This window comes from Carcharodon carcharias, chromosome 15, assembly GCF_017639515.1.
Source record: "Carcharodon carcharias isolate sCarCar2 chromosome 15, sCarCar2.pri, whole genome shotgun sequence".
NCBI classification, from domain to species: Eukaryota; Metazoa; Chordata; class Chondrichthyes; order Lamniformes; family Lamnidae; genus Carcharodon; species Carcharodon carcharias.
The window spans coordinates 104,298,852-104,320,347 of NC_054481.1; the positions used below are offsets into that span (position 1 = coordinate 104,298,852).

The 21,496-nt window shown below is 39.2% G+C and overlaps 1 protein-coding gene across 10 annotated transcripts in view; it reads right to left on the bottom strand.

The window, feature by feature from the left end:
• The window catches only part of foxj3 (forkhead box J3), a 128,236-nt gene that overhangs the window by 27,176 nt on the left and 79,564 nt on the right, over positions 1-21,496 (bottom strand). For 9 of the 10 annotated variants that reach the window (XM_041206055.1, XM_041206058.1, XM_041206056.1 and 6 more), the window contains exons 4-8: positions 15,678-15,761; positions 13,857-13,958; positions 7,538-7,666; positions 6,514-6,685; positions 4,606-4,911 (exon numbers count right to left, since the gene is read on the bottom strand). In XM_041206055.1, coding sequence (XP_041061989.1) covers positions 4,606-4,911; positions 6,514-6,685; positions 7,538-7,666; positions 13,857-13,958; positions 15,678-15,761 — 793 coding nt within the window. The remainder of the gene's footprint in view (positions 1-4,605; positions 4,912-6,513; positions 6,686-7,537; positions 7,667-13,856; positions 13,959-15,677; positions 15,762-21,496) is intronic. The other variant, XM_041206054.1, reaches the window with a different exon arrangement.

Genomic DNA, 21,496 nt, shown 5'->3' on the forward strand with positions numbered 1-21,496 from the left:
CAGATGAGGAGAAATTTCCACTCAAAGTGGTTGTGAATCTTTAGATTCTCTGCCCCACAGGGTTGTGGATGCACCATCACTGAATATATTTAAGGCTGAGGTGGACAGATTTTAGTCTCTTTGAGAATCAAGGGAAATGGGGAACCGGCCAGAAAGTAGAATTAAAGCCCAAGAGCAGTCATGATTATAATGAATGGTGGAGCAGGCTCGACAGGCCGTATGTACCTCTCCTACTCCTACCTCTTTATGTTCTTGCATTCTTCATTCTATTCATGTCACTGATGTCCCTCATTCCTGGAATCACTCTAATAAATCTTTTCTGGACTCTCTCCAAAGCCTTCACACCCTACTTAAAAAGTGTAGTGGCCAGAATTGGACGCAATACTTCAGTTGAGACTTCATAAAAGTTCACAATAACTTGCTTGTTTGTGTACCCTATGCCTCTGTTAATAAAGCCCAGTATCCTGTAAACCTTATTGACCACTTTCTCAAACTATCCTGCCAACTTAAACAATTTGTGCATATGTACCCTCCGGGGCCACCTGCTTCTGCACCTCCTTTTGGAATTGTACCCTATATTGTATATTGCTCTCTTAATTCTTCTTACCAAAATGCATCACTTCACACTCCTCTACATTGAATTTCCTCTGCCAAGTATGCCAAAACCAACAGCTTGTCTGCGCCCTCTTTAATTCTATCAGTACCCTCCTCACAGTTCACACTACTTCTAAGTATGGTGTCATCATCAAATTTTAAAATTGTGCACTGCACACCCAAGTCTAGGTCATTAATATAGATCCTGAAAAAGTAATAGTACTTATCCCTGGGGAATTCCACTGTATACCTTCCTTCAATCTAGAAAAACAATTGTTTACCACTATTGTTTCCTGTCGCTCAGCCAACTTCGTATCCATGATAAAAAGCCCCTCTAACCAGCTTATATTTCATTTCATTTCTATATTTTTAAATTTTTTAGTTCTGAAGGGTCATACGGACTCAAAACGTCAACTGTATCCCTCTCCGCAGATGCTGTCAGACCTGCTGAGTTTTTCCAGGTATTTTTGTTTTTGTTCTAGATTTCCAGCATCCACACTATTTTGCTTTCATCTTCGTATCCATGATGTTGTCCTTTTTATTCTATAGGCTTTGACTTTGCAGACAAGACTGTAAATGTGGCTTTTTAATCAAACACCTTTTGGAAGTTTAGGTATACTGTATCAAGTGCAATACCCTTATCAAACCTATGCTTGCTACCTCATCAAAAAAAACTCAAGTTAGTTCAACACTATTTGCCTTTAACAAATCCATGCTTGCTTCCCTTAATTAATCCACATTGTCCAAGTGACGGTTTGTCCCAAATTATCATTTCAAAAATCTTTCCCACCACTGAGGTTAAACTGACTGGCCTGTACATACGAACATATGAAATAGGAGCAGAAGTAGGCCATTTGGCCCCTAGAGCCTGCTCCATCATTCAATAAGATCATGGCTAATCTGTTTGTGTTTTGAATTCCACATTCCCACCTACCCCCAATAACCTTTGATTCCCTTGCCGAGCAAGAATCTCTCTACCTCGGCCTTAAAAATATTCAATGACCCTGCCTTCAACACCTTCAGAGGTGGAGAGTTCTGAAGTTGCACTACCCTCAGAGAAAGAGTTTCCCCTCATGTCTGTCCTAAAAGGGCAACCCCTAACTTTAAAACAGTGCCCCCTAGTTCTGGACTCATCCACCAGAGGAAACATCCTTTCCACATCCACCTTGTCAATACCATTCAGGATCTTACACACTTCAATCAAGTCAACTCTTCTCAATTCCAGTGGTAACAAGCCCAGTCTGTCTAACCTTGCCTTATAAGACAATCTGCTCATTCAGGTATCAATCTAGCAAATGTCCTCTGAACCACCTCCAACACATTTACATCCTTCCTTAAATAAGGAGACCAAACTGCACACAGTATTTGAGAAGTGGTCTCACTAACGCCCTGTATAACTGAAGCATAACATCCTTACTTTTATGTTCAATTCCTCTTGTAATAAAGGACAGCAGTCCATTAGCCTTCTTAATTACTTGCTGTATCTGCAAACTAACTTTTTGTGACACATGCACTAGAACACCTAGATGCCTCTGCACCCCGGAATTCTGCAGCCTCTCTATTTAAGTGATGTTGCTTTTTATTCTTCCTGAAGTGAAAAGCTTCACATTTTCCTATATCATACTGCACCTGCCAGATTTTTGCCCTCTCACTCAACGTATCTATATCTGTCCACAACCTCTTTATGTCCTCTTCATAACATATTTTCCTACCTATAGTTGTGTCATCTGCAAATTTAGCTACCATGCCTTCACTCCCCTCATCATTGATATAAATTGTAAGCAGCTGAAGCCCCAGCACAGAATCCTGCGGGGCTCGTCACATCCTGCCAATCAAAAAAAGACCCATTTATGCATATGCGCTGTTTTCTGCCTGTCAGCCAATCTTCTATCCTTACTAACATGTTACCCCCTACACCATGAGCTTTTATTTTCCGTAATAACCTTTGATGTGGCACCTTATCAAATGCCTTCTGGAAATCCAAGTACTGCATGTCTACAGGCTCCCCTTTATCCACGTCACATGTTACTCCTTCAAAGGCCACAAATAAATTGGTTAAACATGATTTCCCTTTCAAAAAAACCATGCTGACTCTTCCTGATTTACCTTGAGTTTCTCTAAGTGCCCAGCTATAACCTCCTGTAGTTGTTGGGCTTATCCTTGCACTGTTTTTTATACAAGGATGTAACATTTGCAATTCTCTAGTTGTCTAGCACCATCCCTGAATCTAAGGAGGATTGGAAGATCATTGCCAGTGCTTCCACAATTTACACTCTTACTTCCCTCAGTATCTATAATGCATTTCCTCTGGTCCTGGTGACTTGAAGTACAGCTAGCCTTTCTAATACCTCCTCTTAATTAATTGCCATAACAATTCTGAGATTCTGTGACTTGGATAGCACCTTCTTCCTTATAAAAAGACAGTTGCAAAGTACTCATTTAGTGCCTCAGCCATGCTCTTTACCTCCATGTGTAAATCCCCTTCTTAGTAGCCAGTCAACCCCATTCCTCCTTTTACTATTTATATAACTACAGAAGACATTTGGATTCTCTTTTATGTTAGCTGCCAGTCTCTTATACTCTCTTTTTGCTTCTCATTACTTTTTTCTCTTCCCTTCTTAACTCCCAATATTCAGGCAGTTCCTCACTTGTACTTATTAACCTGACATCTGTCACATGTGCTCTCCTCTTTAAAGGCAGCCAATTGTTCTGTTAGAGTTTTGTCTGCCCAGCTTTGTTTCCAATTTGTTTGGGCCAGATTCCTTCTCACCCCACTGAAATTGGCCCTATCCCAATTAATAATTTTTTACTCTGGTTTGCTTTGTGTCCTTTTCCATAGCTAACCTAAACTTTATGCTATTATGATCACTGGCTCCTCCAGGTTTCCTACTGAAACTTGATCCACCTCATTCCCCATTCTAGTATTGCCTCCTTTCTCATTAGACTGAAAACATATTGATCTAGAAAATTCTCCTGAATACACTTCATAAACTCTTCCGCCTCTCTGTCCTTGATAATATTGGCATCTCAGATTTTATTAGGATAATTAAAGCCCCCCCCCTTATAACTACTCTATGGTTTTGCAACTCTAATTTCTTTGCAAACATGTTCCTCTCCAGTATATCTTTCCTACTGGATGGTGGCTAATAGAATCCACCCGATAATGTAACGTTATCCTATATTGTTTCTTAGCTCTAACCTAATAGATTCTGCCTTTGACTCCTCCTGGACTCTGTCCTACACTGTAATACTTTCCTTAATCAATACTGGCATTCCTCATCATTCATTCCTTATCTATCCTATCTAGGAATATGATGGTGACGAGTATCCAGTCCTGCCCTGTTTCAGCCAGGCCTCTGTTACTGCCACAACATCATATTCTCTGGTGTCTGTCTGAACCTGCAGTTCACAAACCTTACTTACTGTGCTCCTTAGGTTCACATACACTGTAAATCTAATTTGGAACTTATTGCATTCCCTCTTACTCTGGCCCCACCTAATACTTTACTATTTTTTATTCTACTGCTATCTATCTCTCCCAATCCTTTGTGCATCTTGTTTCTCCTTTCTACTGTTACATCTTAGTTCCCACCCCCGTGCCAAGTTAGATTAAACCCTCCCCCAATAACAGTAACAAACTACCCTGGAAGGATATTGATCCTGGCCCTGTTGAGGTGCAACTCATCAGGCGTATGCAGAACTAGCATTACAATTGAGCCAAGGCTAACACCTGAAGAGTTACAGTGGAACTAGATTCTGAGGTCAGGCAAAACATATTGGAATTACACAGCACATCTAGTAGATTGCCAGTATTTACTGCCTTTTTAAAAAATCTCCAGTAACAGTCAATGCTTTCAAGCAGGGAAGGCTGAAAACTGGGGGGAGATTTCCTCCACTTTTACATACTTCAATAATTGTGACACATGAGTACTCCTACTAGCACCCTCTAAAACATTGAATAATCAAGATAATTCTGAAACTAAGTGCAAATAGAGGGTAAACTGGTCTTACCGATATTGCAGGCCATGTGTTGCTGTTGGTGATGGTGGTGCTGCTGTTGATGGTGTTGCTGGTTTGGCTGGTGCTGCGGATGTTGGTGCTGATGGTGCTGGTGGTGAGTGTGCTGTGCGTGGATCTGATGTTGTGCCAGTTGCACCTGTGTCCCTCCCCCACCGCCTCCGAGGCTGCTAGCATGGCTGTTGGCCAAACTGTTCTGTCCGCTGTGCGGGTGGGTGCTGACAGTACTGCTGGGAGAATGCTGGTAGGAACAGGACGTGTGGGTTGGCTGTGATGCCTCAGAAGGCAAACTTATCATTCCTAGAGGAAAAAAAAGGGTTGAATATCAAAACTGTGATATCTGCATAAAAACAATTAGTCATCTTCAGTAGCAAATAACACTTAATAAATCTCCATGGTTTTGAAGCAATGGACAGTAAACACAGACATGAACAATCCACTGGACTATAATTATCTTTTGTTTTTAAAAAATTTAGACGAATGGTCATGCCCCATCATGCAGGACATTGCAAGATTGAAAAAAATGACAAGATGAATCAAGTAATAGTCCAGACTTATACTTCAAAAGCCCCTTTTAATAGGATAGAGTGAGGACAAGGCATTCAGAAGGCTTAAGGCCCTGGGAACAAATGAGTCTTGATATCAACAGTAGGGACACACAGCATGAAAGATGGGGCTAAGGAGGGACAGAAAAGGATAATTTGGAGGAATACCTTGTATTCTAGCACATAATTGCTCTCAAGTTACAAGGGAAAAATTGTATACATCTGCAATATAACTAATGTTCATCTATTTGAAAGCAAAACTGTGATTAATATCAGATTGAAAATGACCTTTGTAAATTGCAGTGGAGACTGGATTTGGTAGTAACTTATGAAGCAGATCAGAGAACTGTCATTTAAAACTGTTTACCAATAGATACAGTTTATAATACATGATAAATATTAGAAAATAAACTATGGATAGACATAACCACACTATAAGGGCAGACAACCACTTTTAAGCATTTTGGTCACATTGCACTATTCCTAGCATTTGAAGACTTCCTTGCTATCAAAAACGTAATCTTAAGATTTACTCATGCTGCAGCTCAGCTTTACTAACTTGTTACTGTGGGCCACAATCCCAACTGTTTACTCAAGGGTCATACTGTCGAGTGCTGTCATATGCTCAATCAGGGAGTGATTTGTGCCTGCACTTCCTGATTTCAATCGTGTCACTGTGGCCAGTTGCCAAGAGCTGGCACTTTCCCCACAGGAAGAAAAAATGCTGCAGGTCTAACAGTTCCATTGAGCAGTTCTATTAATAGAATCTTTACATTAGCCATACAAATAACCACCTGGCTCCCAATAGATTTCCTTTTCTTCCTTTGTAAGAGAGCAACAGGAGGAGAGAAAACAGCATCAAAGCTAGCTCAGGCAGCAGCTGGATAAGCTGAGAGGATACCAAGAGATTTAGTTGGCCTTCCAAGGGTATCAGGAAAATGTAAGACAGGATGCAAACAGTTCCAAGTGTACAAGTGCTATTGCTACATAAAGAAGTGCAGGCCCCTAGATTTAGATGCAGATCTCAGCAAATGTGGACCTGTCTCTCGCAACATTAACCCACATTCCTGACCAATCAGGATGTGACATTAATCCATCCTCTCTTCCAAATATTTTATTATTCATAATCAGAAATAAAAGTAAGAAAATAACAACCAAGAAAATGTTTTCAAGTGTGTAAAATACGAAGAAAATGCTATATAATCATAAATCAGCATTGAGTTTAAAGGTCTTTCGATTAACTTAGGTCAATCCAGCATAGAAAAAAACGTCAATATAATTGCAATAGTATGAAACCAACATTTAGTTAGAGAACGTGTGAAATATAGCACATATGGGACACCAAGTCCACACTCACCCTGCTGGCTGAGAGACTGCTCAAAGACTGATTTGTAAAGGCTACGGAAGGAGGCACTCAGATCTTCAAAGTTGTATTCTGAGAAGGGTGGTTTTGTGTCCCTCTCGGGCATGTTGTATTGCTGTTGCTGTGGTGTTAGACTCTGGGAGACTGGATCAGCCCGATTTGTCACCTGTACGAATGGAAACACAATCCCTCAATGTAGAGACTAGAAAGTGGTACACCAATTGAAAATTCACAGGCTGCACATCTACATGTAGGAGTAGAGAAGTGGGATGGTGTGTAGCTGGGAAACTGAACACCAAGTGATATCAGATCTTGTAATCCAACCATGAGACTAAAAGGACAGGATGTACTGAAGTATCAAGAACTGCTGAGCTTCCCTGCAAAACAGTACTCAATGTTAATGAACAGAAGTGCACAGCAGGTTTGCCAGCAATCTGAATGAGAAAACCAAAGTTTGGGTGTATCTTTTAAGGGAACTCAAATCTGGTAAGAATCCCATCTATGACATTAACACTTATTTTCCCCTACAGATGCTGGCTGACCTCTGTGCACTTCCAGCATTACTTTGATTTCAGAATTTCTAGCCTTCACAGGTTTACTTCTCATTTCCTTATGGTTTTGTTTATTTATACCACACGTTTTATTCTGAATTTTAAAAAAAATATTTTGGCTTTTATGAAAAAAGAGATACTGCTGTTTTATTTAAATCAGCATTTCCAGACTCAGTAACTACATCACATATTCACAGCACAGATATAGACATTTCACTCCACAGGTCATATTTTAGATATCAGAATGCACCATTAAGTTCTTTCAAAATCAGGATAAAATAAGTTAGTTATTCCAAATTATCACTGTTGCTTAATTCTAAAAGAAATAACAAGGATCCCTTTTTAATATGAAATTTGATTGTCAGATTCAACAGGGTACTGAAGATTCAATGGATACCCACTAGTTCTATGTGGTTATAGCAAAGTAAAAATGCTTTAAACAGGTTTTCACAAAGTCACAAACTTGCCTGTGCGTAGTTGTGGACAGAGCCAACATTATTCAGGCTGACGGATGCTAGACTCGTGTCAGACAGGCTGTTGTTAAGGCTGCTGCGAGGGCTATCACTTCCATCCTGATCCGTATTATATAGTGTTACCTGCACAACCAAAGAGCCCATCATTGAGAATTTAATAAGAGCTTCTGGTGTTTCTTGTAACCAATGACAAATGCACTGCAGACAGAGAAGCTATGGAGGCCCACCTTTGCATGAGCCTCATGAACTGCTGCTAGGTTTGTCAGCTTCAATTCTGACCACTGCTTGAAAGGGAATGGCAATAGGTAGAAATACGAAAGGTGTGTGGTGCTAGAAGACAACTATTGCATTGTTCTCCTTAAAAAGCACTGCAATACAAAAGCTACTTAACCGTATCTCAGCAAGTTTCTATGCAGCTTTAAGAATTATCAGAATGTAGCATACATACAAACATTAAAATAATAACCTTAACTGATAAGCAAGTTGATCCATGTAGTATAAATGCGAGCATTGACTTGCTCAAACTTATATTCTGCTGAAAATAGCTGTCCATTACTTTGAATACACCAAATCCAAATTGGCCAAATCTCTCCCCATTCATACTCTTTTATATAAAATTACAAATTCAAACATGATACCTATATTCTGGCTGTATTCTAAAATCCCAAAGTGGAATGCAATACCCACAACAGACTAAATGATTGCCATGTGCCACTTATAACAGAAACTGATATTAGTCCAATTTGGCAGTGCCTGGTTGCAGTACAACTATAAGGTATTTGTGCTTCAGAATGCATCCTCAGAGGAAAATAAGCAATGCTGTATAGAATGCAAGGTCCTCAACATACAACTTATGCACCAACCTTAATTACCAAAAATTGCAAAAAGCCATCTCTACTTCAATGCTGTGCCAATAGGATTCATGTGTTCTATTAATTCACTACTTTCACCACTGCCACACCAAGTTATAGGATTAACCACCATCCAGGGCACCAGTAAATTGCCCTACCATTGCACAGATGCTTGCACCAGCCAGAACCAATTCTGGAAGTAGTAAACCTTCCACTGCAATGCTGGATATTCTGCATAATTCAAGCAGACATAGAACAAAGACTATATCCTACCACTTTACTGAAATTTTAGTAACAATATGAACACTACCACCTTGGCTCAGCCACCCAAATAGCAGGTTCAAGTTTGCTCCAATTCTTAATTACACAGCACAAATCAACATTCCAATGCTGTAGAGAGGAGTGCAACATTGTTGAAGGCACCATCAAATCAAAACCCATATGCTCATTATGGAATCTGGAGTTCATGCCTGCAACATAAAATCTGCAATTGTTGCACTTGGCTAGATAGAAGATGTATAATCATGATCCAACCCTAGACAAATTAAGGGTTAATTCTACTGATTAATGCACATCTAGGAAGAAGTTAGATTCTCTAGTCACCAATTGCCAAGTGCTGAAACTGTATAAATCAGAACAGTGCAGCATTCTATGCCATACAAGTCACATTTATTCTAAGAGGTGTGGTGACACCTCTAGGGAAACACCAGCAAGTTTACTGCAGATGAGTTATTTTATTATTCTTATTTTTTAGCATGGGTTTTCCTTAATCAATTGTGTATAATCTCAATTGGCTTGTCACTCCTAAAAGTGATAGGATATTTTTGAGATGGAGTGGGGCATTGTCACAATTGCAGCTCATGTTTAACCTCCTTGCACTGAGTGTAGAGCAACATTAATTATTTTATTACCCTAGGGTAGAATTACCAAAATTATTCCAAAGAACAACAGGCTGCTAAATGAAGTTTTTTAAAAATTCTTTCATGGGATGTGAGCGTTGCTGGCAAAGCCAACATTCATTGCCCATTCCTAATTGTCCTTGGGAAGGTGTTACACCAACTTCCAGTCGGTAGAAATCTAGATCCTCTTTCCAACAGGCTGGTGGGTAAAAGATATGGTATAGTAATGAGCCAAATAGGAGCCTCCATTTTGAGTTGCCAATCTGGGTTATGTTAGCTGATCTTCACTGGAACACCATTGGATTATTGCATCTGACCTCAGTCCTCCCTTCCTCTACCTTCTGTCTAGGGAAGGGGAAAAAATAAATCTATCAAGGCTCCCACTCCTGACTGTTACCTAATGACTCATGCAGCAAAACTTGTGGATGGCCTTCAGGCTAGGAAAGGGACTAGGCTCATATGTAGTATCCACTTCCATGGTTAAGTAGGCTGCTGAAGGTCAATCCCCTGGTTTCCAAATGAAGAGTTGCTCCTTGGGTGAGGTACTCGAGGGCTGCAATCACCCATAGAACTCCCAAACCAACAAGAATTAACTTCCTTCAGGAGAGCGACAAAAATTTAGAAAGTAACAAGACAAGTCAAGTCCCTGTGGTGGAAATTTAATTAGAAATCCTGACCTAAAGACAATACATTGGCAAATAAGAATATAGTTACACTGAGGTGATGTAATCCTTATGGTAACGCATCAATGGTTCTCAATTTGCAACTTGGGGGGACTTGCTAACCCTTATTATTTTGTGCATTCTCGTATACTGAAAGATCATATAACAAATAGGGAAAGTTTGCTTCACAATTTTTATTGCTCTTCAATTTTTTCCCTCCTTTCCTGAAGGCCCAAATACTTACAGGTCCATAAAGCACAGGTAGCCCCCTGGTAAATTGTCCAAGAGACCATTCTCCGTGTGAGATTAGACAGCAAGAGATGCACAGGCTGTTCAACAATGGAATGCCAGTCAAACTCAATCCAATACCTCACTCACTTTCCACCAGTGGCTACTGCATCAGTATCATCTATCAAAAGTGGAATTGCTGGGTAACTTCCATGTCTCCCCAACTGAAGATAGTGAAATTAATTGTAGCAACCTTAGCTTGGGCCTGGATGAAATCAGCTGATTCTGCATAGCTCAGTAACTGCACATGTTCTTGAAGGCTCAGCACATGTCATGGATTTATTCACCAGAGGAGCATTTCTATATAGGGACACCAAGCTTTGATTGCAAATAAAATCAAAACAACTAGCAGGGGGCTTTGTAGTGTAATTTGTCAGCTAATCACAAGCCTTATTTCAAGTTTACATGCTGATTTGATTTTAATCTGATTTACATTTTCCTTCAGAAATAAAGACTTGCATTTATATTACACCATTCATGACCTCAGGACATCCCAAAGCACTTTACAGCTAATGAAGAACTTTTAAAAATTTGCCACTTTGCAATATCGGAAATGTAGCAGCCAGTATACAACAAGCTTGCACAAACAGCAATGTGATAATGACTTGAATGCATAAACTTCTGACTCAGGCAGAAGTGCTGTCCGCAACTGACACTCGTCAGTTATGATTAGGAATCATATATAATATTAAATGGACAACAAAAAGTAAAAGCAAACGTGGTTAAAACAGAGAAGGAACAGTTATGCTCAAAAAAAGATATGTGGTGTCAGACTTTATTTTCTGTGTAATGTTCAACTGTATAACAGTGGGATTGCCCAACATGAACTGACTGAAATTGTACCAAACCATAATTCTATCAACAAATTTTCTCTCACCCTCAACTATCCCCAATTCTATCATTTCGCAATTTGAGCAGTGCTTCTATTAGATCCCTGACCCATCTGTACAGCAATTCTTACCCAGCACTCCGCTATTTAGAGAATTTTCAGATTGTGATGCTAGTTCAGTAGCATGCAGGCACTCTCTATTGGAGGCTGAACATCAGTCGTGAAACTACTGTATCAAGAAGTTAAATCATGCAGGAACATTTTCACAGATAGTGATCTACATGCAACATAACCATTGACCAGAGGGCATTACTTTCTTATAAAGGTCCTCATTACCAAGAATTGGTCGTCTCACTAGAAATTCAGTCCAACTGTCCAACAGAAAATGTCCAAATGAATTGTAAAAAAAACAAAGTTTTGTAACTGCTGACCTTCCAAACTGCATTTGGAGAAAGCATTTTGATCTGATTAATACTGAGGTGAAGTACTAGTGGTTATAGCCCAATGGTGGTGGTAGTGGTGAGAGCAGTTTAAGATTCTTTGGCATTTGGCTAACAACATGTTAAATAACAATATAAAAGTTTAACACTCAAGTTAAGAATTATGAACGTGACAGCACAGAGTGCCTTTGAGAGGCATGATCTCAATTCAAGAAAGATTTCATTTGGATTTAGCTCAACAAAGTTGATAATGATACTAAAACACAAGTCTGATACGAATAACCACACATCAGCAGTTCTACACAAACCATACACAAAATGCAGTACTTATAAGAACACACCCAAAAAATATTGCATGCACTTCTGTTGGATGACCCAGCAATGGCCCAATTCAATGTCTGTCTATTGAAAATAATCTTAGCTCCTCAGGAAGCTAAGGCCATGAATTGTTGAATCATATAGACCAAAATCACTGAGTCAGGTTAGCAATATGTTGGTACAGTTAATCTTTTTAAGGCTATCTAGTGACCCCTGCTGGAAAAACATGTGTGGGTGCCAGACAATGGGCTCAGGTTTACTTGTGATATCCCTTACATTTAATTAGCCTGCAGATACTCCCTACTGGAGACTGAACATCAGTTGTGAAACTATACTCAAGCAAGGAGGTAACTCCTAAAGGAGAAGCAGGAGGAAACTGGAAGCAAATGGAGGGAGGAAAGGAGACCAATCACCCTCCCTTTTCCAGTTTTCCGCTCCACTGAAGATGCTGACGTCATCTAAACAGCCATAGTCAATGTGTGATTCTCAACAGCATAGGCAAGATATTCAATTGGAGGGGGCAACAGAGCCTGGCCTGATCCTGTCCTCACAATGTCCCCAGTACGAGTACAGGCACAACCCTCATTGGCAACTGTGCTTAAAACTCAAAAATAATCCAAGCAGATAAATATCCCCTAAACTAAAGCCAATTACTCAAACATTACTTGGGTCATACTCGTTGTCTGGTTCAATGTTTAAGGGGAACACAAAGAGCAGGGTAACCCGGCATGCAAGTGAGGTATTCAATAGTGTGTAATCCATTGTCTTCAATTCAAGGGTTCCTCCTTACAAACAAAGGATTCTAACTTTCAGTCTAGCAAATGTAATACAGATCAGTTAGGTGATTGAGGGCATGGCAGTTTCATTTTTTAATTGCTTACTGATTCATTTTAGAGACGTCTCTACAAACCAAATGAAAAACTCAGCAACAGCTTTAAAAAACAGAACTCCTCTGGGCAATTAGGCTAGGCACATTGAAGACCAAGGATTAAATTCATCCAAAGTTATGGCCTGAGGACCTCCTCTGTCTGTTAGTTGAGATCTGATATGAAATAGGTTTTGGTAGTCTCATTTGAGTTTGTAGTAGGCATGGGTATGCAGCACAAAAACATTCTTTGATTTGCCACCGGACTCAGATAGATTACAACTTGGCTGGCGTGGGAAATTGAGGTGGGGTGAGTTGGGGGGGGTGGGGTTAAAGTTAAAACATATTGTTAGGGTAGAACAGAAGATATTTTATTCTGCATATATCAGTGCTGTAACTAGACCTGCGAGAGACACCACGTTGTCAAAGTTAGCATTTCACAGCACCAACATTTCTCATCTGTGAGCAACACTTCTTTAAAAAAAAAAAAGCTCTCTTGACTGGCATCAATAAATCAGAACCGAATTTCAAAAATGGTGCGCACATTCACAAGGAATTCTCAGTGTTCCATGCAGCATCTCTGCACTGAATCTACTGGGTTTTTGCAAGATGCAAACAGGATTAAAAGCTTTAATTTGGAATGGCACCGTATTCCATGCCAGGGACTGGCAAGACATTAACTAGCTCCCCACAGGGATTCTCAATCACTGCTGTGACATTAGGGGAAGTGTTGAATGGAGGCTGGGAAAAGTGGATAATGAAAAAAAAAATCTGAAGCATCCATTATTGCTTACTTTTAAGCTGCTAACTGATTACACCTGTTAAAGCATTTCAGAGAGAAACTACAAAGGACAAAGATACCTTTCAACAGTCATGTAAATTCCCTTGTTCCCACTGCAAACTGTTTTAACGTAAATTTGTGCTAATTTAACAGTGCCCTCACAAATTAGGAAAAAAAATGGTAAATTAAAAGTGACTAATCCTTACCCAACTGTGTTTTAGAAAAGGATAAAGCAATTAGATCTAACAATTCTTCATAAATAGATTTCAGTAATTGCTATCACTATTGTATGGCTCACAGGAAATTTGATTTCTTGCTGTTATAAACATTTAACCAAAGCTACAAACAATGATAAGAAGGTAGAGTTAAAGGAGTAGTACTTTGTTAGTCACAGTGTTGATTGCCAAGGTTGGAGAGGCACTTCCAGAGATGATGCAGTCCATTCCCAAAGGCTCAGAGTCCAGGCTGTAAGGTGTTGAGGCCTGTAACAAAGCAGCAGAACACAGGGATACAGAGATTAATCACAAGATGAGATTTAACTAGATGAGATCAAAAGTAGATATTTGTGGTGTGTCTGAAAATTTCAGAAAAAATTGGAACCAGTGTTTTATTGTAACACCCTCAGACATATATAATGATGGAACACAACTTTAAGTTATGTACAACAAATTCAAGAGTTTTCTAAAAAGAAACTCCACCTTTTTCCTGCAGATGTTGACTTTTGCTGAGGTACCGTTTCATTGAAAATGGTTGTCTTCTCATATCCCACCTAAATTACATTTGCACGTGGCGAGACTAGCAAATACATTTCAGCAGACCATGTGACCTTGCAATACCTTACAGCCAAGCAGCATTGCACTGTCGGCAGACGTCCATAGATCTGATCTTCTGCCCAATAGAAGCTACTGATGTGGAAAGCTTCCAAATGTTAAAGCTATATTTGGAGACCTAAAATAATTATAGAATGAAGGCCATTTTGTCATAACACAGCCCCACCACCTCTTCCCCCAACCAAAATAAAGTTGTAACCCTAATTATGCCGACTGGAAAGTCCAAATGGATTAATGATTTAGTCAGGACCCAGAATAGACATGAAATTTTTTCAAAGCCCCTCCTGTCTCCACACTTTAGTATTGAGACGTCCATTGCTTTCACAGCCTTTAATCATTCAATATAGTCAGTTTGAAATTACAGGCACACATTATTGTTTTGAATCTCCATGTTAATTACTAGTTAGTTGTGTTAATACTATTTCAGAAAAAGTTACAATAAACAAATACCTACAAATCAAGTGCTAGCTGTCTTGTACTTTGATTAGTTAAATGTAGCTAAATCACAATTTAGCAGTGCTGTGGCAGATGTGTTAATATTGTAGTGCTGTCAACAAGTTGGCAAATTAAAAATATAATCTTTTCCTTGGAGAATAGCAGACATGCTCTTATAGTGAGCAAAGGTGAGTTCACATGTTTAAATGTGGCACAAATAAAATTACACAATACAAAAACCCCCAGATACCATACTATGTACTAAACCAAGTCAAAGATTTCTATTCATGCCATTGTTCACAGTCACAGGAGATCAACTAATATAAAATCTGTCTCACTAAGACAAAGACAGTAAATTTGAATTTCTGGATGCAGGTGACATCAAATGAGTGGCAACAATGAGATCCTAAAGGCCAGAAATCTGATAGTGCTTGCCTTTTCACTGATATTAATCCACATTTCAGTTACAATCCTCCATTTATTCTGTTTTCATGTTTTCTGATTTCAGATAATTAAAGAGTTTTAGAAAGAGCTTAGGGTTAAAAAACCAGAAGGGCAAAGTTAGATGATACAAATTCTATAATTTTTTTTCTTGTGAAGTACACCAATGTGACATTAATAGGTACTTTTAAGTCAATCTAAAATTGTTCATTCTATCTAAATAAACACAGTCTATATAAATAAAGCTCTTTAGAGAGGGCGAGCTTCAAATTGAGTTCATTCTGAAGATAAAGGAATTCCAAAGCAAAGTAACAAGTAAATATTGGAACCATACACATACAAAACAGAGACATCTCTGTGGCCAATCAGGCACAAAGAAATGTACCACATTACAACCTCATGGCACTCCTCCAATGCCAAACAAAAAATCTTTAATGATCATTTCTCACACACTGATTGATTTCACAAACAGATAAAACCAAGATTCAGACCTACCCTTTCTCCTGATCGCGGCCTCTTCTTTGGCCGAGTGGGCAGTGTATCCTCCTTTGGATTAGTGTCAATGGCCCAGTATGAACCCTAAAATAAAGCAGCACAGAGATGTAGACAACCACATTGCTCAGGACATTACCCTCTATTACAGGTACATGCACCTACAATCACTGGATCTGTCAAACAGAGTGGCAATGGAACTCTCTGTTCAGGATATCATGCATTGTCTTTGAGAGCACTGCAAACAAAAACTTGACATATCTGTTACAAATTTGAGTTGCTATAGATTCCTTTGAGTTCAGTGGCATCAATCATTCCCGTAAATGGATCCCATGTCACTTACATCTACAGCTGGCTCACACTGCCCAATATCTACTTATCTAATAGTGTAATCTAGGGGATGTGACAACATGCATCTCTTGACATACAAGCTGGACATGCTTTTCACGAGTTCATTAGCATATCGTCAATCTCAGTAGGCGGTGGACTGTTTACACTTTAATGAGACAGGGCCAGAAATAAATCAGTTTTTTTAGTTTGCAGACTGCTAACAAACAGAGCAACAGGTATGAGCAGACTCACTTAATTCATTCAGTATAACATGTCTGCATAATAATACAAATAATGAACACACTGCTTTCCTACTTTAGCTGTCCATCTTGCTTGACAAGCAAAAGAACTTCAACCTCTTACATTTTAACACTGAGTCTAAGTAGCTTTCTTTTTTGAAACCTCACGGTAAGCATGTGTTTTTTTGTGTGTTTTATCTGTGTTCAAAACCAAAAGTTGTTAGGCAACTGCTGGCAACTATCCATGATGAGGGACTTTCCAAAACACATTTATGAGGGATGTCTACTGATTACCATGATAAATAAATTCATTATCCAAATTTAACCTTTTGAGATTCTTTCTGCGTAGGAATGGTCAATAAATTCCAAAATGTAACAATTTTCTTTAGTGGTCACCTCCTTCGGACTGTTCTCAGGAACATTATCTCATGATGCTTCTACATGAGAGTAAAGCGCCTGTTATTGTTTTGAATCTCCATGTTAATTACTAGTTAGTTGTGTTAATACTATTTCAGAAAAGGCTACAATAGACAGTTGTTGACATCTTTTGATGATCTGCTTCTATCACTGCTTGTTTGTCCCTACAACCACACCCCCACTCCACTTCTCTCTCTCTCTCTCTGCCCCCCACATACACACCTTAAACCAGCTTATATTTCAACTCTTTCTTGGACTCGAACTCAAGTTCTGTCGAAGGGTCATGAGGACTCGAAATGTCAACTCTTTTCTTCTCCGCCGATGCTGCCAGACCTGCTGAGTTTTTCCAGGTAATTCTGTTTTTGTTTTTGTTTTGGATTTCAAGCATCCACAGTTTTTTTGTTTTTATTACAATAGACAAATGCCTACAAATCAGCTACAATCAAAAGCAACCATGTCTCTGAATTTTATAGCTGATCAGCCAAACATACAGCAAGCCAGAGAAAAGTATATAGAGACTGTACTCCTTAGACAGGAACAATTTTAAAATTAAGTAGAAAAGCATTACAGGACTAACATTAACATTGCTTGGACTGTTATTTGATTCTTTAGTGTTCGACACTTATAATCTTAGGGATACATTACTGGACCAAATCTGCATAGAAAACTGGTGAAATTAGATTATTCTCAAGAAAAAAAGTGTTTCACCCTTCTCCCCAGAAATTAGTGGCTGTCTAATTAAATAGTTTCAGTTTTCTGTATATTTTACTCAGTGTTGTTAGTTTATTTTAGAGGGAGAGTGTATTTTAGTCACACTTGAGCTGTGTGACATCGTGAATGAGCATTCTGAAGCATTAAGTCCTGTTAACATCATGGAACTGTTTAATCAATAGATACTGAAATCATCTAGGAATAGAAGCTTTGCTGAGTGCTTTCAATGGAAAATATTACTGGTGCAATACCAAATTATTAATACTAAAGTGTTACTAGCAGCTGCCCCATCAAACAAAAACGCCCACTGTCCTATAAATGGTTGCAAATTTTGATCCCGGTCAAAATGATGTGCACATGATTTGTGTGTAGTTGACTTAGCCATGTTTGCAACTGAGTAATTAACGTGGGGAAATCTCAAATGCACATTTTGCCCCTCTGATGCTAAATGCTCCCATATCATAAATTAAGCAGATTCAGCAACAATGGGAACTAATTCAATGACGAAGCTCTTAAATGGAAGGTCCTCCACTCAATTGTAAGAGGGTTTTTAACAGGACTTAATCATTTTATATCTGAATGGGCACAGATGAGAGATACCCTGTAAGTAAAGCACCACATCAAAAGCTGGTGTTCCTTGGGTTAGTATAGAAATTAAATTAAAATGAGAATTACAAAAGGCACAAGTCAAACCTAAGGCTACAAATATAAAGTAAATTCAGGGTGCAAACAACATGAAGGGAAAACATAAACAAAATTAGAAAGGCTAACAGGGTATGAAGGAGGTAGATAGGAAATATAAAGGATACTATTAACTGAAAAAATAAAAGAATAAGTTAAAGAAAGAAATCAGAACTTAAGAAACACTACAATGGAGAGAGAAGTAGCAAAAATAGCAAAGGCTCTGGCATAAACTTCCAAACATCCTTCCAAATGAAGTTATGCAGTTATGCCAAAAGATAGAAGGGAATGGGGGGGGGGGGGGGGGGCGGGGGGGACACCAATTAAACCGGGCATTATAAACCATTTAATATAAAATTGATAGGGAGCTCTAAAAGTCATAATACTGGGTAACATTAAAAACAAGGGGTAATTCAGCACAGATGGGTTGTGTGCAAGTTCTATGGGAAAATAATAGGGGATTAATAAATGAAATACAATGGATGCCGATTTTGTAGAAATGTTTGACAAAATTAAGTCGCACTGTAATAATAGGTCTGTGACGTTGGTTTAAGGACAGCAAATAGAGATTCATGGTTAGTGGATTTTTTTTGGACTAAGGGGTGTAAACAATGGTCTATCCCTGGAATTTATATTAGGGTCAATGCTTTTCATAATATTGAAGTGGACTTGAGTATAGAGGGCACAATATCAAAATCTGCATTTGACAAAAAGAGCGCATGGTTAATTGAAAAAAAAAACTTGTTTGCAGCTTTAGGATCACAGACAGGTTATTAAATTGGACACATCACAAAATTAAATACAAGATGATGAGATGCTACATTTGGGGAAGAAGAGTATGAGGATATTTGCACTAAATGGCAATATTTTTGCAAGAGAGTAGAAAGATCTATGGGTTCAGAAACACAACCTTTAGAAGTGTGACAGTAAGTTGAGAACGCATGAGGTCCTAGGTTTCATCAGGAGAGGCAGTGTACAGAAACAAAGAAACATTAAACAACAAGTGTCAAATGTGGCTCAGTTAGTAGCACTCTCATTTTTTGAGTCAGGAGGTTCAAGGTTCAAGTCCCACTCCAGGGGCTGAACACAAAAATCAAGGCTTTCAGGTGAGATGTTAAACCATCTTTGCCTTCAAGTGACGTAAAAGATCCCGTGCACATGAAGGGCAAGGGAGCTATCCCTTGTGATGCGACCTATATTCATCCCTCAATCAATCTCAATCTGGCCATTATTTGGTGATACCAATGATAAATAGGTAGAAAGAGGATAAGGCACTGTAGGCAGAGATTAGGGAGCTAGGAAATAAACTATTGTCTTTAAAGTCCTGTTTGCTAATCTCCAGATTACTCCCATTACCACACACTGGCATAGAAGTAGGAGGATAGAACTGATGAGCGTGTGTGGTTGAGGAAATGGTGCTGGTGGGAGGGCCTTAGATATCTGAGACATTGGGACTGTATTTGGTGGAGAAGGAACCTGTACATGATGGACGCATTAAACAAAGGAGGAACAAATATCCCTGAGGTGATTTGCTAGTGCTTTTCGGGAGGATTTAAACTAATGGGTCTGGGAACCAGGAAATATTAGTGAGGAAGAAGATGGCATATGGAGAATTGAGAAACACAGATAGCACTAGAGTAAGAAATAAATGGCATTCAGTGGTGCCAGCTTAAGAGGGAATGCAATAAGGCCTAAATTAATTTTACGGTGCATGTATGTGAGTGCGCAGTGTAAAACAAATAAGGTTGGTGAGCTGCAGGCTCAGGAAAGAAAGGAGGTGGAATAGCAGTACTGATTAAGGAGATCATTACAGTGCTGGAGAAAGAGTGTGTTCAAGAGAGGTCAATGACAAAATCTATTTGGTTGGAGCTAAGAAACAATTGAGGTACCATTGCGCTACTGGGTGGATTCTATAGGCTATTATATAGTGAGAAAAATATAGAGCAACAAATTTGTAAGAAAATTAAAGAGAAATGCAAAAACTATAGAGTAGTTATAACGGGGAATTTTAATTATCCTAATATAGGCTGGGATAGTGACAGTGTAAAGGACAGAGAAGAGGAAAGAGTTTATGAAGTGAGTTTAAGAGAATTCTCTAGATCAGTATGTTTCTAGCCCAATGAGGTTGGAGGCATAGCTGGATCTGGTTCTGGGGCATGAGGTGGGTCAAGTGTCAGTAGGGGAAAATTCAGGGGACAGTGGTCTTTTTTTCATTCGTTCATGGGATGTGGGCATTGCTGGCGAGGCCAGCATTTATCACCCATCCCTAACTGCCCTTGTTCAGAGGGCAGTTAAGAGTCAACCACACTGCTGTGGGTCTGGAGTCACATGTAGGCCCGACCAGGTAAGGACGGCAGATTTCCTTCCCTAAAGAACATTAGTGAACCAGATGGGTTTTTACAACAATCGGCAATGGTTTCATGATCATCACCAGACTTTTAATTCCAGGTTTTTATTGAATTCAAATTTCACCATCTGCTGTGGTGGGATTAAAATCCAGGCCCCCAGAGCGTTACCCTGGGTCTCTGGAATACCAGTCCAGTGACAATACCACTATGCCACTGCCTCCCCAGACCTAATGATCATTGTAGCATTAGGTTAGGCATGAAAAAGGACAAGATGCAAACCAGAGTAAAAGTAATTAATTGGGGGAGGACCAACTTTAGTGGAGCGAGAACAGATCTCGTCCAAATGAATTGGAAATAAAGATTGGATGGCAAAACAGCAATGGAACAATAGGCTACCTTCAAAGAGGAGGTTGTTCAGGTACAGTCAAGGTACATTCCAAGGAGGAAAGGTAGGACAAACAAATGGAGTTCCCTGAATGATGAAAAGAGAGAAAAAGCAGAAAAGGCGTATACATGACAGATATCAGGTGAATAATATAATCAAGAACCAGGCTGAATATAGAGTGTTTAAAATTGAAGTGAAAAGAGAAATAAGAAAAGCAAAAACAGTATGAGAAGAGGCCGGTTGCTAAAAGAGAATCTAAATGCTTTTTATAGGCATATAAATAATAGAAAGGTGGTAAAAGGAGGAATGTGGGCAATTAGCAACCAAATGGGCATTTACGCCTGGAGGCAGGGGGGTGCGGCTAAAGCACTAAGTGAGTACTTTGCCTCTGTTTTTACCAAGGAGGAAGATGCTGCCCAAGTCATAATGGATGAGGAAGTAGCTGAGACACTGGATGGGCTAAAAATTAATAAAGAAGGTATAAGAAGCACCCAAGAATACTGAGGAAGTTAAGGGTGGAAACTGCGGAGACACTGGCCAGAATCTTTCAATCCTCCTTGGATATAGAAGGGTTGCCAAAGGACTGCAGAACTGTAAATTGCAAAACATTGGTCCAAAAGAAGTGTACACGGATAAATCCAACAATTAGATACCAGCCAGCATAACTTCAGTGCTGGAAAAGCTTTTAAAAACGATATTGAGACAATATGA